This window comes from Nerophis lumbriciformis, linkage group LG33, assembly GCF_033978685.3.
Source record: "Nerophis lumbriciformis linkage group LG33, RoL_Nlum_v2.1, whole genome shotgun sequence".
NCBI classification, from domain to species: domain Eukaryota; kingdom Metazoa; phylum Chordata; class Actinopteri; order Syngnathiformes; family Syngnathidae; genus Nerophis; species Nerophis lumbriciformis.
This window is the reverse complement of record NC_084580.2, coordinates 19,751,245-19,767,500: the sequence shown is the minus strand read 5'-3', so window position 1 is coordinate 19,767,500 and position 16,256 is coordinate 19,751,245. Positions and strand designations below refer to the sequence as shown.

The 16,256-nt window shown below is 43.3% G+C and overlaps 1 protein-coding gene across 2 annotated transcripts in view; it reads left to right on the top strand.

Moving 5' to 3' along the window:
* ephb3a (eph receptor B3a) overlaps positions 1-16,256 on the top strand; it is a 253,578-nt gene that overhangs the window by 147,614 nt on the left and 89,708 nt on the right. For both annotated transcript variants that reach the window (XM_061928803.2, XM_061928804.1), the window contains exons 5-6: positions 13,084-13,419; positions 15,542-15,666. In XM_061928803.2, coding sequence (XP_061784787.1) covers positions 13,084-13,419; positions 15,542-15,666 — 461 coding nt within the window. The remainder of the gene's footprint in view (positions 1-13,083; positions 13,420-15,541; positions 15,667-16,256) is intronic.

The window sequence follows — 16,256 nt, the reverse complement described above, 5'->3', positions numbered from 1 at the left end:
ACCTGCAGGACCGCAAGCAAATGGTACTCGAATTTGAGTGATGTGGGCATTTTCTATATGAACAAGTGGAATGGATTGGATACCGACGCACTAAAGGGGCTCTCTACCTTACGCTACGAAGTGAGGGGAAACTGAGTGAATAATAACAGGTTATATGATTATTTATTTAAACTCATATTTGGGCCACTTTATAATGAATATGTCGGCATTTATTTGTAAAAAACAAACAAAAAAACACCAAATTATTCAGGGGGGCTTAAGAATATTTTAGGGGGGCTTGAGCCCCCCTAAAATAGGCCTAACAACGGCAATGGTTTTACCTTGTTGCCCATTGTTACGAGCTCAACGGAACAAACTACTTTTGAGTCTCTATGAATCATAAGCAGTGACATGCGGTGAGGTTCAAAGCAGGTGAGGCACTTTTTAAAATGTTTATTTCATATGCTAATACAGGCTTCTCATTAAGAGAATATCAAGAAAAATATATTATTATATACCTTTTGTCCTCCAAACATATTGCTGGGTATTGTGGCCAAACAGCTTGATTTTTGTTTCACCTTACATCACATGGACAAAGATAAGACCTTCTGGAGGAAAGTTCTGTGGTCAGATGAAACAAAAATTGAGCTGTTTGGCCACAATTCCCAGCAACATGTTTGGAGGAGAAAAGGTGAGGCCTTTAATCCCAGGAACACCATCCCTACCGCAAAGCATGGTGGTGGTAGTATTATGCTCTGTGCCTGTTTTGCTGCCAATGGAACTGGTTCTTTACAGAGAGTAAATGGGACAATGAAAAAGGAGGATTACCTCCAAATTCTTAAGGACAACCTAAAATCATCAGCCCGGAGGTTGGGTCTTGGGCGCAGTTGGGTGTTCCAACAGGACAATGACCCCAAACACACGTCAAAAGTGGTAAAGGAATGGCGAAATCAGGCTAGATTTAAGGTTTTAGAATGGCCTTCCCAAAGTCCTGACTTAAATCAATCAATCAATCAATCAATGTTTACTTACATAGCCGCAAATCACGAGTGTCTCAAAGGGCTGCACAAGCCACAACGACATCATCGGCTCAGATCCCATATCAGGGCAAGGAAAAACACAACACAAAAACACAACCCAATATCCTAATAATGTTTATGAAATATGTCGCAGAACAGCAGTAAATGTGACCTACACCCAGTTGTCACCGAAAAACGGCCAATGGAAACTAATGTGGGCCTTGTCAGTGGGAAATTGTAGGCTTGCCGGTAACTAATGTGATCCGCTCCAGAGTCCATATCAGTTGCGGATGGACAAAGCTCTGAGAGAGGCGGATAGAGAGGTGATGGTGCTGATTTAGAGTGACATGAGCTGCCTTGACTGTGTAAAATCACTCTCCGGGGGCCTTTCCACACATTAAATGACACACACGGCTTGCAACTGTCCTCCCTGTCGCAGGAACACTGTGGACTCTGACACTGTCCAACACACACAGGCATGAACTTGGGCATCAGCACCTCCTGACTAAACATTCAAACACACAGGCCGAACAGTTCTGTCCCCTGCGGTCTGTCAGAGCTTGTGCCAGGCAGCCTGTGCTTTGTGTTGCGCTAGAGAGGTTGAGCCAGTCGGCAGCTTGGGCTCAGCGTGCGTTTAAGAGTGTTGTCCAATTAGAAGAGCCTCCACTCTGAACCGTCTCCCGCTAATTGGAAAGGACAGGGCAAGTGAAACGTGGCTGAGGGCGAAAGTTAGTGGACGTCTTGTTTAGGGCTGCAGCTAACGATTATTTTTCTATCGATTAATCTATAGATTATTTTTTTCGATTAATCGGTTAATCTATAGATTATTTTTTCGATTAATCTATAGATTATTTTTCCTTTTACCGATTTTTTTTTTAATTTAAAATGAAGAGGAAAAAATAAATGTAGGCCAGTTTTTTCAAAAGGCATGGCTTTTATTTACAAAAAAAAAAGTATGGCCACTAGTCAGTCAACATTGACAACAACATGACAAAATATTCTGTAACAATGTAAACATTTAAAACTTTTAACATTTAACAAAATTAAAAGTAGCTTATTTGCTTTTTAATGTGCAAATATAAAAGTAAACATCCAGTGCAAATCTTAATATTCTGGAATAGTATAAGCATTTCAAAAGTAAAAGTATTGCTTATTTTGCTTTAAAATGTGCAAAAATAAAGATAAACATCCAATACAAAAAAGTGCAAAACGGAAATATTCTGTAACAAGTGTAAACATTTCAACAAAAGTAAAAGTATTGCTTATTTGCTAAAATGTGCAAAAATAAAGCTAAACATCCAATACAAAAAAGTGTACAGTGTAAACATTTCAACAAAAGTAAAAGTATTGCTTATTTTGCTTAATAACACAACAATGATAGTATGATTAAAATGAAAGTTAATTGTTCGTTTGTACATCGTATATGTAACTGTTAATGTTGTAAAAGGTATTTGCACAACTAATTAACGTTAGCGTTTGTGACACGTCTTGTGCCGTGGGGTTCTTTCAGGACCGACAGACTGAACGCTAGACGGCTTTGCCAGGTTTACAATCTTTTAATTTTACACAAAGTCTTTTCTCTTCCAACTGCGCGGATCGCGCACCTGGGCACGTTTGCGGCGTCGCTCCCGGCGCGCCCCGCCTTGCCGCTCGCTCGCCGCCGCCGCCTCTCCACAGCGTTAAAGAGGAGCGCGTCTTTGTAAACACTGAACAGGCACGCCAAACGCGCCTCTCAGAGCGAAACGGTGCTCTAGTTTATGAATTTACAACGCAGATACAAGTGACACATTCATGTTTTTGTGTAATAATGACAACGTATACGCACGCGGACGATTGACTTGTTGATGGTGATGGCAAGAACGCTGTCGGGGGTTTTCTTTTCAAATGTTCGTTCATAGCCGTTGTGCTGCTATGATAGGCCATTTCCGCTCGACACAGTGTGCATACAACAACATTATTAGGCCATTTATTGAAATACTCCCACACTTTTGACGACTTTTGGCGTGCTTTTTTTCCCCTCGCTCGCATCGTCTGCTTTGCGCTCCGCCATGACAGTAAAGTAGTGTGACGTAAATATGCGACGCGCCGACGCACAAAAACGGCGTCGACGTATTTACGTAACCGATGACGTCGACTACGTCGACGCGTCGTTTCAGCCTTAGTCTTGTTTGGAGGAGAATTCTCCCTCTCTTTCGCCCTTCTTCTTTGGTAATAGGATGAAGAGCACGTTGGCTTAACCAGTCTGTGTCCCACACCCCTTAGCGGTTATCATCCACATTTCAAACATTCCTCAGTCAAAAGGCGGAGCACTGCTTCATGCAGCACAGTGTTCCTGCGCTCTGCTGATATGGGAATTGTGGTTATCCGTGAGCACCAAGAAGAAAAGCAACGGACACTTTGTTTTCGTATCTGTATGCACCGCATTACTTAGTAATGAGGACTAAGCTACACATACAGTACATCCTTTTCTTTCTCATTAAAGTAGTCCCTCGTTCATCGCAGCCAATTGGTTACAGGCCAGACCGTTAGGGGTGCACAATAGTGTTATTCTCTTCCGAATTGTGATTCTCAGTCATCCCGATTCTAAATCGATTTATACATTTCAAAAATCCATCCATCCATCCATCTTCTTCCGCTTATCCGAGGTCGGGTCGCAGGGGCAGCAACCTAAGCAGGGAAGCCCAGACTTCCCTCTCCCCAGCCACTTCGTCCAGCTCCTCCCGGGGGATCCCGAGGCATTCCCAGGCCAGCCGGGAGAGATAGTCTTCCCAACGTGTCCTGGGTCTTCCCCGAGGCCTCCTCCCGGTCGGACGTGTCCTAAACACCTCCCTATGGAGGCGTTAGGGTGGCATCCTGACCAGATGCCCGAACCACCTCATCTGGCTCCTCTCCATGTGGAGGAGCAGCGGCTTTACTTTGAGCTCCTCCCGGATGACAGAGCTTCTCACCCTATCTCTAAGGGAGAGCCCTGCCACTCGGCGGAGGAAACTCATTTCGGCCGCTTGTACCCGTGATAAATTCACCCATTTAGAGTTCGGAAATCGGTTAAAAAAATATATGGTCTTTTTTTCTGCAACATCAAGGTATACAGGTAAAAGCCAGTAAATTAGAATATTTTGAAAAACTTGATTTATTTCAGTAATTGCATTCAAAAGGTGTAACTTGTACATTATATTTATTCATTGCACACAGACTGATGCATTCAAATGTTTATTTCATTTAATTTTGATGATTTGAAGTGGCAACAAATGAAAATCCAAAATTCCGTGTGTCACAAAATTAGAATATTACTTAAGGCTAATACAAAAAAGGGATTTTTAGAAATGTTGGCCAACTGAAAAGTATGAAAATGAAAAATATGAGCATGTACAATACTCAATACTTGGTTGGAGCTCCTTTTGCCTCAATTACTGCGTTAATGCGGCGTGGCATGGAGTCGATGAGTTTCTGGCACTGCTCAGGTGTTATGAGAGCCCAGGTTGCTCTGATAGTGGCCTTCAACTCTTCTGCGTTTTTGGGTCTGGCATTCTGCATCTTCCTTTTCACAATACCCCACAGATTTTCTATGGGGCTAAGGTCAGGGGAGTTGGCGGGCCAATTTAGAACAGAAATACCATGGTCCATAAACCAGGCACGGGTAGATTTTGCGCTGTGTGCAGGCGCCAAGTCCTGTTGGAACTTGAAATCTCCATCTCCATAGAGCAGGTCAACAGCAGGAAGCATGAAGTGCTCTAAAACTTGCTGGTAGACGGCTGCGTTGACCCTGGATCTCAGGAAACAGAGTGGACCGACACCAGCAGATGACATGGCACCCCAAACCATCACTGATGGTGGAAACTTTACACTAGACTTTAGGCAACGTGGATCCTGTGCCTCTCCTGTCTTCCTCCAGACTCTGGGACCTCGATTTCCAAAGGAAATGCAAAATTTGCATGGTTGGGTGATGGTTTGGGGTGCCATGTCATCTGCTGGTGTCGGTCCACTCTGTTTCCTGAGATCCAGGGTCAACGCAGCCGTCTACCAGCAAGTTTTAGAGCACTTCATGCTTCCTGCTGCTGACCTGCTCTATGGAGATGAAGATTTCAAGTTCCAACAGGACTTGGCGCCTGCACACAGCGCAAAATCTACCCGTGCCTGGTTTACGGACCATGGTATTTCTGTTCTAAATTGGCCCGCCAACTCCCCTGACCTTAGCCCCATAGAAAATCTGTGGGGTATTGTGAAAAGGAAGATGCAGAATGCCAGACCCAAAAACGCAGAAGAGTTGAAGGCCACTATCAGAGCAACCTGGGCTCTCATAACACCTGAGCAGTGCCAGAAACTCATCGACTCCATGCCACGCCGCATTAACGCAGTAATTGAGGCAAAAGGAGCTCCAACCAAGTATTGAGTATTGTACATGCTCATATTTTTCATTTTCATACTTTTCAGTTGGCCAACATTTCTAAAAATCCCTTTTTTGTATTAGCCTTAAGTAATATTCTACTTTTGTGACACACGGAATTTTGGATTTTCATTTGTTGCCACTTCAAATCATCAAAATTAAATGAAATAAACATTTGAATGCATCAGTCTGTGTGCAATGAATAAATATAATGTACAAGTTACACCTTTTGAATGCAATTACTGAAATAAATTAAGTTTTTCAAAATATTCTAATTTACTGGCTTTTACCTGTATATTGACGCTTACATAGGTCTGGTGATAATGTTCCCCTTTAACAATAAGTATTTTCTCACTAATAACAAGTGCACTTTTCTTGGTAGAAAAAAATAATATGAGACCTTTTTTCTCAATATGTTGAAAAATATTCTTAACTTAAGTAAATGCTAGTGACATTATCTTGACATAATGATATGCGCTCGGCACTACATTTTACTTATAGTAAAAACTAATTTATTGTTCTTAAAGGAAATTCAACAAGGCAACCGCTTGTTACTCTCGGGGTCTACTCGCCGCTCTGTCATGTCTGTGTGATCATGTTTTTGTTTTAGTCATGTTTGGTTTTGTTTTTGGACTTTTTGTGCACTTTTGTTTTGTCACCATAGCAACCATTAGTTTTCACCTGTCACGTCACGCACCTGTTTCACGTTTTGAGTCACGCACCTATTTTCGTTAATCATGTCTATAGTATTTAAGTTCATTGTTTTCAGTTTGTCGTTCTGACGACATCCCACATTTATGCTTCTGCACACTCTCCACACACCCTTAAGACCCTTGCTGCTCTTCTTTCATGCCGGTTCCATGCCAAGTAAGTTTTTGTTTATTAAGCCACAGTTCGTGTTTTTTGTTGTTCATAGTTTCTGCCTTTGTGCAAGTATTTGTTTTCATAGCCAAGTCGTTTCTCCGCCACTGTGCGCGCTTTTCGTTTGTAGTTTTTTTGTAGTTATAGTCCATCCATTTTCTACCGCTTATTCCCTTCGGAGTCGCGGGGGGCGCTGGAGCCTATCTCAGCTACAATCGGGCGGAAGGCGGAGTACACCCTGGACAAGTCGCCACCTCATCGCAGGGCCTGTAGTTATAGTGTTTAAATAAATCATGTATTCACCTTCATGCCACATCTGGTCCAATTCACTTGCACCTCGGGAGAACAAACCAAGCCAAAGTCCAAGTCCTGACACGCTCAGGCAAATCATATTGTTTAAAAAAGCATTTTTCCATCGACAACATGACATCATCACGTCAAGTGCGTGCTCTTTCAGTCAATTAGTGCGCATATATACAGCCCGGAACCCCGGCCAAAAAATGTTTTATTGTAATTTTGAAGAATTTATCTGAATGTGCATGAACTATTTATGTTCATAATTGTTAGAAATGTCACATGTTTATATTATTATTATTAAATTTTTATTTTTATTTTATTATTATATATTTTTTTATATATATATAATTTTTTTTTCTTTTTTTTTTTCTCCCTCTCTCTCCTTTTCACCCCGTCTGTCTGTCTCTGGCCTCGTATGTGTGTGTGTGTGTGTGTGTGTGTGTGTGTGTGTGTGTGTGTGTGTGTGTGTGTGTGTGTGTGTGTGTGTGTGTGTGTGTGTGTGAATGTGTTTGTCTTTGTCGTCTTTCTTGTTATATAATTGTGCCATTTGTCCCTTGTTGGTGGGACCTGAGTGGGGTGGTTTGGGTTTTAAGGGAAAGGGTGTGAATAATTTACTGACTTTAAAATTGTACTGTTTCGACTTGCACTTTTTTCTGTCGATTTGAAAATGCCAATAAAAAAAGTTGAAAAAAAAAAAAAAAAGAAATGTCACATGTTTAAATATTAACTGTCAGTTTACTGTACTGTGCCAACTGTACAGTATAGTCGGAGGCAGATATTTACATATATCCGAATTTTAGTGTTACTTATTTTCTTTCGTAGTCATATTTGAAAACAGCTCGTGTTTTCCATTTTATTTTCTTTCTTTTTGTCTGCAAGTAAACTGTGTGTGTTAACCTTGAGGCTTTGGAATGTGTTTTGACTAGCATGTATTTTGACTACAGAGATGGGGAGAAAAGAGAGGAGTTTTGGGATCGGGAAAGAGAGACCATTTTGGCGGGGCGATAGAATGTTCTATGCTGGACTGGTCTGAAAGTATATCTGCAAAGCTTTGAAAATATACAACAAAATACCTACTCTGTCTCCGGTGGTTTTTCAACTCAGCTTTAAGTGTCGTAAAGAGCTTGGGAGCGACTTGTGACTTGAATTCCCTGGGAGGAACAACTGGTCCAAAACGCAACAACTACTATATGAGTACCGTATTTTTCGGACTATAAGTCGCAGTTTTTTGTGTTTTCGGTTAGTTTTGGACTCCTTTAGTTCCTGTTTGTGCCCTGGAGGGCCTCCATGCCCTGTCTAAGGAACTTACTGACGTTTCCGGTGTCTCTGACCCCTTCAAAGATTGGCTTCAAAGCACCTTTGGAAGGTGGTCTGACCTAATTAAGTCTGCCCTGATCCCCGATGGAGTTTTCTTGGCCATCATTGCCTCATGCGGTTGCTTTATCGCCCCTTTGTGCTAGGTCTTTATGCACCCGCATCATTGTTAGAGCTGTAGAAGGACAACCCCACCCTATTTCTGGGTTTGCTATGTCACTGAAGGGGGTCAAGCTTTCGAGAAATGCTAGTTTCCTACCCTGACAGTGACGACAATGACATAGATTCCATCCGTTTATCTCCCATGTAACTAGGCTTTTAATTTTTTACTCGCTTGCTCAAAGAGGGGCGTATTTTAGAAGTGTTGTACTAGTGATAAAGATCTTTTTAGAAGATCTGAAGGGGGAATTGTCGGAGGCAGATATTTACCTATATCCGAATTTAAGTGTTACTTCTTTTTATTTCATAATCATATTACAAAACAGCTCGTGTTTTTCTTCCAAATGTGGTCTTTTGGTTGTCTGCAAAACTGTGTGCTTAACCTTGAATGAGGAATGTTAGAGAGAGATAATGGACATTTGTTTTGGCTAGAGACACAGGACTGCCAGGGACTTAAGAGGGGAGAGGGTGTTTCGGGGGGCAGACCATCTTAGCGAGCCGAATGTTCTATGCTGTCTCTGTGAATGTATATCTGCAAAGCTTTGCAAATATATTACAAAATACCTATTCTGTCTCCGGTGGTTTTTCAACTCAGCTTTAAGTGTCGTAAAGAGCTTGGGAGCGACTTGTGACTTGAATTCCCTGGGAGGAACAACTGGTCCAAAATGCAACAACTACTATATGAGTACCGTATTTTTCGGACTATAAGTCGCAGTTTTTTGTGTTTTCGGTTAGTTTTGGACTCCTTTAGTTCCTGTTTGTGCCCTGGAGGGCCTCCATGCCCTGTCTAAGGAACTTACTGAAGTTTCCGGTGTCTCTGACCCCTTCAAAGCACCTTTGGAAGGTGGTCTGACCTAATTAAGTCTGCCCTGATCCCCGATGGAGTTTTCTTGGCCATCATTGCCTCATGCGGTTGCTTTATCGCCCCTTGTGCTCGGTCTTTATGCACCCGCATCATTGTTAGAGCTGTAGAAGGACAACCCCACCCTATTTCTGGGTTTGCTATGTCACTGAAGGGGGTCAAGCTTTCGAGAAATGCTAGTTTCCTACCCTGACAGTGACGACAATGACATAGATTCCATCCGTTTATCTCCCATGTAACTAGGCTTTTAATTTTTTACTAGCTTGCTCAAAGAGGGGCGTATTTTACAAGTGTTGTACTAGTGATAAAGATCTTTTTAGAAGATCTGAAGGGGGAATTGTCGGAGGCAGATCTTTACCTATATCCGAATTTAAGTGTTACTTCTTTTTATTTCATAATCATATTACAAAACAGCTGGTGTTTTTCTTCCAAATGTGGTCTTTTGGTTGTCTGCAAAACTGTGTGCTTAACCTTGAATGAGGAATGTTAGAGAGAGATAATGGACATTTGTTTTGGCTAGAGACACAGGCCTGCCAGGGACTTAAGAGGGGAGAGGGTGTTTCGGGGGGCAGACCATCTTAGCGAGCCGAATGTTCTATGCTGTCTCTGTGAATGTATATCTGCAAAGCTTTGCAAATATATTACAAAATACCTATTCTGTCTCCGGTGGTTTTTCAACTCAGCTTTAAGTGTCGTAAAGAGCTTGGGAGCGACTTGTGACTTGAATTCCCTGGGAGGAACAACTGGTCCAAAACGCAACAACTACTATATGAGTACCGTATTTTTCGGACTATAAGTCGCAGTTTTTTGTGTTTTCGGTAACTCCTTTAGTTCCTGTTTGTGCCCTGGAGGGCCTCCATGCCCTGTCTAAGGAACTTACTGAAGTTTCCGGTGTCTCTGACCCCTTCAAAGATTGGCTTCAAAGCACCTTTGGAAGGTGGTCTGACCTAATTAAGTCTGCCCTGATCCCCGATGGAGTTTTCTTGGCCATCATTGCCTCATGCGGTTGCTTTATCGCCCCTGGTGCTCGGTCTTTATGCACCCGCATCATTGTTAGAGCTGTAGAAGGACAACCCCACCCTATTTCTGGGTTTGCTATGTCACTGAAGGGGGTCAAGCTTTCGAGAAATGCTAGTTTCCTACCCTGACAGTGACGACAATGACATAGATTCCATCCGTTTATCTCCCATGTAACTAGGCTTTTAATTTTTTACTCGCTTGCTCAAAGAGGGGCGTATTTTAGAAGTGTTGTACTAGTGATAAAGATCTTTTTAGAAGATCTGAAGGGGGAATTGTCGGAGGCAGATATTTACCTATATCCGAATTTAAGTGTTACTTCTTTTTATTTCATAATCATATTACAAAACAGCTCGTGTTTTTCTTCCAAACGTGGTCTTTTGGTTGTCTGCAAAACTGTGTGCTTAACCTTGAATGAGGAATGTTAGAGAGAGATAATGGACATTTGTTTTGGCTAGAGACACAGGACTGCCAGGGACTTAAGAGGGGAGAGGGTGTTTCGGGGGGGCAGACCATCTTAGCGGGGCGAGCCGAATGTTCTATGCTCTCTCTGTGAATGTATATCTGCAAAGCTTTGCAAATATATTACAAAATACCTATTCTGTCTCCGGTGGTTTTTCAACTCAGCTTTAAGTGTCGTAAAGAGCTTGGGAGCGACTTGTGACTTGAATTCCCTGGGAGGAACAACTGGTCCAAAACGCAACAACTACTATATGAGTACCGCATTTTTCGGACTATAAGTCGCAGTTTTTTGTGTTTTCGGTTAGTTTTGGACTCCTTTAGTTCCTGTTTGTGCCCTGGAGGGCCTCCATGCCCTGTCTAAGGAACTTACTGAAGTTTCCGGTGTCTCTGACCCCTTCAAAGATTGGCTTCAAAGCACCTTTGGAAGGTGGTCTGACCTAATTAAGTCTGCCCTGATCCCCGATGGAGTTTTCTTGGCCATCATTGCCTCATGCGGTTGCTTTATCGCCCCTTGTGCTAGGTCTTTATGCACCCACATCATTGTTAGAGCTGTAGAAGGACAACCCCACCCTATTTCTGGGTTTGCTATGTCACTGAAGGGGGTCAAGCTTTCGAGAAATGCTAGTTTCCTACCCTGACAGTGACGACAATGACATAGATTCCATCCGTTTATCCCCCATGTAACTAGGCTTTTAATTTTTTACTCGCTTGCTCAAAGAGGGGCGTATTTTAGAAGTGTTGTACTAGTGATAAAGATCTTTTTAGAAGATCTGAAGGGGGAATTGTCGGAGGCAGATATTTACCTATATCCGAATTTAAGTGTTACTTCTTTTTATTTCATAATCATAACAGCTCGTGTTTTTCTTCCAAATGTGGTCTTTTGGTTGTCTGCAAAACTGTGTGCTTAACCTTGAATGAGGAATGTTAGAGAGAGATAATGGACATTTGTTTTGGCTAGAGACACAGGACTGCCAGGGACTTAAGAGGGGAGAGGGTGTTTCGGGGGGCAGACCATCTTAGCGAGCCGAATGTTCTATGCTGTCTCTGTGAATGTATATCTGCAAAGCTTTGCAAATATATTACAAAATACCTATTCTGTCTCCGGTGGTTTTTCAACTCAGCTTTAAGTGTCGTAAAGAGCTTGGGAGCGACTTGTGACTTGAATTCCCTGGGAGGAACAACTGGTCCAAAACGCAACAACTACTATATGAGTACCGTATTTTTCGGACTATAAGTCGCAGTTTTTTGTGTTTTCGGTTAGTTTTGGACTCCTTTAGTTCCTGTTTGTGCCCTGGAGGGTCTCCATGCCCTGTCTAAGGAACTTACTGAAGTTTCCGGTGTCTCTGACCCCTTCAAAGATTGGCTTCAAAGCACCTTTGGAAGGTGGTCTGACCTAATTAAGTCTGCCCTGATCCCCGATGGAGTTTTCTTGGCCATCATTGCCTCATGCGGTTGCTTTATCGCCCCTTGTGCTAGGTCTTTATGCACCCGCATCATTGTTAGAGCTGTAGAAGGACAACCCCACCCTATTTCTGGGTTTGCTATGTCACTGAAGGGGGTCAAGCTTTCGAGAAATGCTAGTTTCCTACCCTGACAGTGACGACAATGACATAGATTCCATCCGTTTATCTCCCATGTAACTAGGCTTTTAATTTTTTACTCGCTTGCTCAAAGAGGGGCGTATTTTAGAAGTGTTGTACTAGCGATAAAGATCTTTTTAGAAGATCTGAAGGGGGAATTGTCAGAGGCAGATATTTACCTATATCCGAATTTAAGTGTTACTTCTTTTTATTTCATAATCATATTACAAAACAGCTCGTGTTTTTCTTCCAAACGTGGTCTTTTGGTTGTCTGCAAAACTGTGTGCTTAACCTTGAATGAGGAATGTTAGAGAGAGATAATGGACATTTGTTTTGGCTAGAGACACAGGACTGCCAGGGACTTAAGTGGGGAGAGGGTGTTTCGGGGGGGCAGACCATCTTAGCGAGCCGAATGTTCTATGCTGTCTCTGTGAATGTATATCTGCAAAGCTTTGCAAATATATTACAAAATACCTATTCTGTCTCCGGTGGTTTTTCAACTCAGCTTTAAGTGTCGTAAAGAGCTTGGGAGCGACTTGTGACTTGAATTCCCTGGGAGGAACAACTGGTCCAAAACGCAACAACTACTATATGAGTACCGTATTTTTCGGACTATAAGTCGCAGTTTTTTTTTTCATAGTTTGGCCGGGCTCCAGTGCGACTTATATATGTTTTTTTTCCTTTTTTATTATGCATTTTGGGCAGGTGCGACTTATCCTCCGAAAAATACGGTACCTATTTTCTATTGTTTCATTGAAAACAAAACAGCAAAGTTTTAATTATGAGACACAATTGTGTCAAAGTCATGATTTTTTTTTTTCATGCTTGAAATAAGAAATTATTACTTTAAAAAAAAAGTAGTTTTATACTTGTGAGTGTTGATGACACAGCTTTGCAACAGTTGATATTCTAGTTTTAAGCATGTTTTACTCAATATAGGTCATCAAATCTCAGCTACAAGCTGTAATATCTTACTGAGATCATTTAGGACCGAATAAAACAAGTAAAACACTCTAACATAAAATCTGCATAGCGAGAAGAATTATCTTATCAGACAGAAAATAAGCAAATATCACCCTTATTTGAGATATTTTCCACTTTTTGCATTGATAAGAACGATGCCTGACCATCATTTTGTACACTTTGCAGCCATCCCGTCAGCCCCCCGCAACGTAATATCCAGTGTCAACGAGACCTCGCTGTCGCTGGAGTGGGAGGAGCCTGAGGACACCGGTGGAAGGAGCGACCTGGTGTATAACGTGGTGTGTAAGAAATGCCTGCGAGACCGCAGTCCTTGCACGCGCTGCGACGACAACGTGGACATCTCCCCCCGGCGGCTGGGGCTGAGGCAGAAAAAGGTGGTGGTGAGGAACCTGCAGGCTCACACCCGTTACAGCTTCGAGGTGCAGGCGGTCAACGGCGTCTCCGGGAAGAACCCGGCTTCTCCGCGGTACTCCACGGTCAACATCACCACCAACCAGGCCGGTACGTAGACCTGTCAATGTGTCCACAAACCAAGTTCATTCATATGCCTCCCCGATCAATAGCACTTAACATCACCATGAAAGAGGCTGTTTAGTGGATCCTACACTCAGTCAATGTCCATGAGTGTCTTAATGATCTCTTAGCACTACAAACCCCGTTTCCATATGAGTTGGGAAATTGTGTTAGATGTAAATATAAACGGAATACAATGAATTGCAAATCCTTTTCAACCCATATTCAATTGAATGCACTACAAAGACAACATATTTGATGTTCAAACTCAAAAATAATTAACTTAGAATTTCATGGCTGCAACACGTGCCAAAGTAGTTGGGAAAGGGCGTGTTCACCACTGTGTTACACGGCCTTTCCTTTTAACAACACTCAGTAAACGTTTGGTAACTGAGGAGACACATTTTTTAAGCTTCTCGGGTGGAATTCTTTCCCATTCTTGCTTGATGTACAGCTTAAGTTGTTCAACAGTCCGGGGGTCTCCGTTGTGCTAGTTTAGGCTTCATAATGCGCCACACATTTTCAATGGGAGACAGGTCTGGACTACAGGCAAGCCAGTCTAGTACCCGCACTCTTTTACTATGAAGCTACGTTGATGTAACACGTGGCTTTGGCATTGTCTTGCTGAAATAAGCAGGGGCGTCCATGGTAACGTCAATATATGTTGCTCCAAAACCTGTATGTACCTTTCAGCATTAATGGCGCCTTCACAGATGTGTAAGTTACCCATGTCTTGGGCACTAATACACCCCCATACCATCACAGATGCTGGCTTTTCAACTTTGCGCCTATAACAATCCGGATGGTTCTTTTCCCTCTTTGGTCCGGAGGACACGACGTCCACAGTTTCCAAAAACAATTTGAAATGTGGACTCGTCAGACCACAGAACACTTTTCCACTTTGTATCAGTCCATCTTAGATGAGCTCAGGCCCAGCGAAGCCGACGGCGTTTCTGGGCGTTGTTGATAAACGGTTTTCGCCTTGCATAGGAGTGTTTTAACTTGCACTTACAGATGTAGCGACCAACTGTAGTTACTGACAGTGGGTTTCTGAAGTGTTCCTGAGCCCATGTGGTGATATCCTTTACACACTGATGTCGCTTGTTGATCCATCTTCTTCCGCTTATCCGAGGTCGGGTCGCGGGGGCAGGAGCCTAAGCAGGGAAGCCCAGACTTTCCTCTCCCCAGCCACTTCGTCCAGCTCCTCCCGGGGGATCCCGAGGCGTTCCCAGGCCAGCCGGGAGACATAGTCTTCCTAACGTGTCCTGGGTCTTCCCCGTGGCCTCCTACCGGTTGGACGTGCCCTAAACACCTCCTGAGGAGGGAGGCGTTCGGGTGGCATCCTGACCAGATGCCCGAACCACCTCATCTGGCTCCTCTCGATGTGGAGGAGCAGTGGCTTTACTTTGAGCTCCCCCCCGGATGGCAGAGCTTCTCACCCTATCTCTAAGGGAGAGCCCCGCCACCCGGCGGAGGAAACTCATTTCGGCCGCCTGTACCCGTGGTCTTGTCCTTTCGGTCATAACCCAAAGCTCATGACCATAGGTAAGGATGGGAACGTAGATCGACCGGTAAATTGAGAGCTTTGCCTTCCGGCTCAGCTCCTTCTTCACCACAACGGATCGATACAGCGTCTGCATTACTGAAGACGCCGCACCGATCCGCCTGTCGATCTCACGATCACTTTTCCCTCACTCGTGAACAAGACTCCGAGGTACTTGAACTCCTGCACTTGGGGCAGGGTCTCCTCCTCAACCCGGAGATGGCACTCCACCCTTGGAGAACCATGGACTCGGACTTGGAGGTGCTGATTCCCATCCCAGTCGCTTCACACTCGGCTGCGAACCGATCCAGCGAGAGCTGAAGATCCTGGCCAGATGAAGCCATCAGGACCACGTCATCCGCAAAAAGCAGAGACCTAATCCTGCAGCCACCAAACCGGATCCCCTCAACGCCTTGACTGCGCCTAGAAATTCTGTCCATAAAAGTTATGAACAGAATCGGTCACAAAGGGCGGACTTGGCGGAGTCCAACCCTCTTGGTGTTCATGTATGACAATGACAATAAAGGATTTGATTGATTGATTGATTGATTGATTGCTCCCTTGCAGCGCCGTCAGCAGTGCCGACGGTCCACCTGATGCGTTCCACGGCGGACACCTTGAGCCTGTCTTGGCTGCCCCCCGAGAAGCCCAACGGGGTCATTCTGGACTACGAGATTAAATACCACGAAAGGGTGAGTTGGCCTTTTTTTTTTCTTCTTCTTCCCCCCCCCTTTCATCTAGATGCCGGGAAATAGAACATTAAAGTGTGAGCGAGTCATTTCTATTGATGGAGAGTCTCGGCAGCTGCTGCGAGGTTGAATCACTGGTATTGATCAAATTCCCTGCAAGCGCTGTAAGGTATAATGTGCTCCTTTTACCACCTCCAAAGCTCAAATTGAAACCTTCATATTACAGAAAAGAGACCGCATGCTTGAATGATAATGTCTGTTTAAAAACGCTGAGACGCTTGTTTTCGCCTTTGACCGCTTTTAACGCTGCAGCTGTGTCTGTTCGCGCTCTATTTAAATATTGCTCTTGCTACTCTGTAGCGAAATGATTGCCAACGTGTTAAATAATTCCAGAATTCTGTCTGGGTAAGAAAAAAAAACAAAAAAAAACTTAAAAGGCCGGTCTCATTAAATGTTTTTAAAAGGAATGAATGATGTGAAGAGAAGTTCATCACTGTGCAAATGTTTAATTCATCTGCTTATACTTTTTTTTTTTAAACTGAATGAACACTTTGATGTGTACACTTTTCAAACGTTGTTGTCATGCAGTTTGA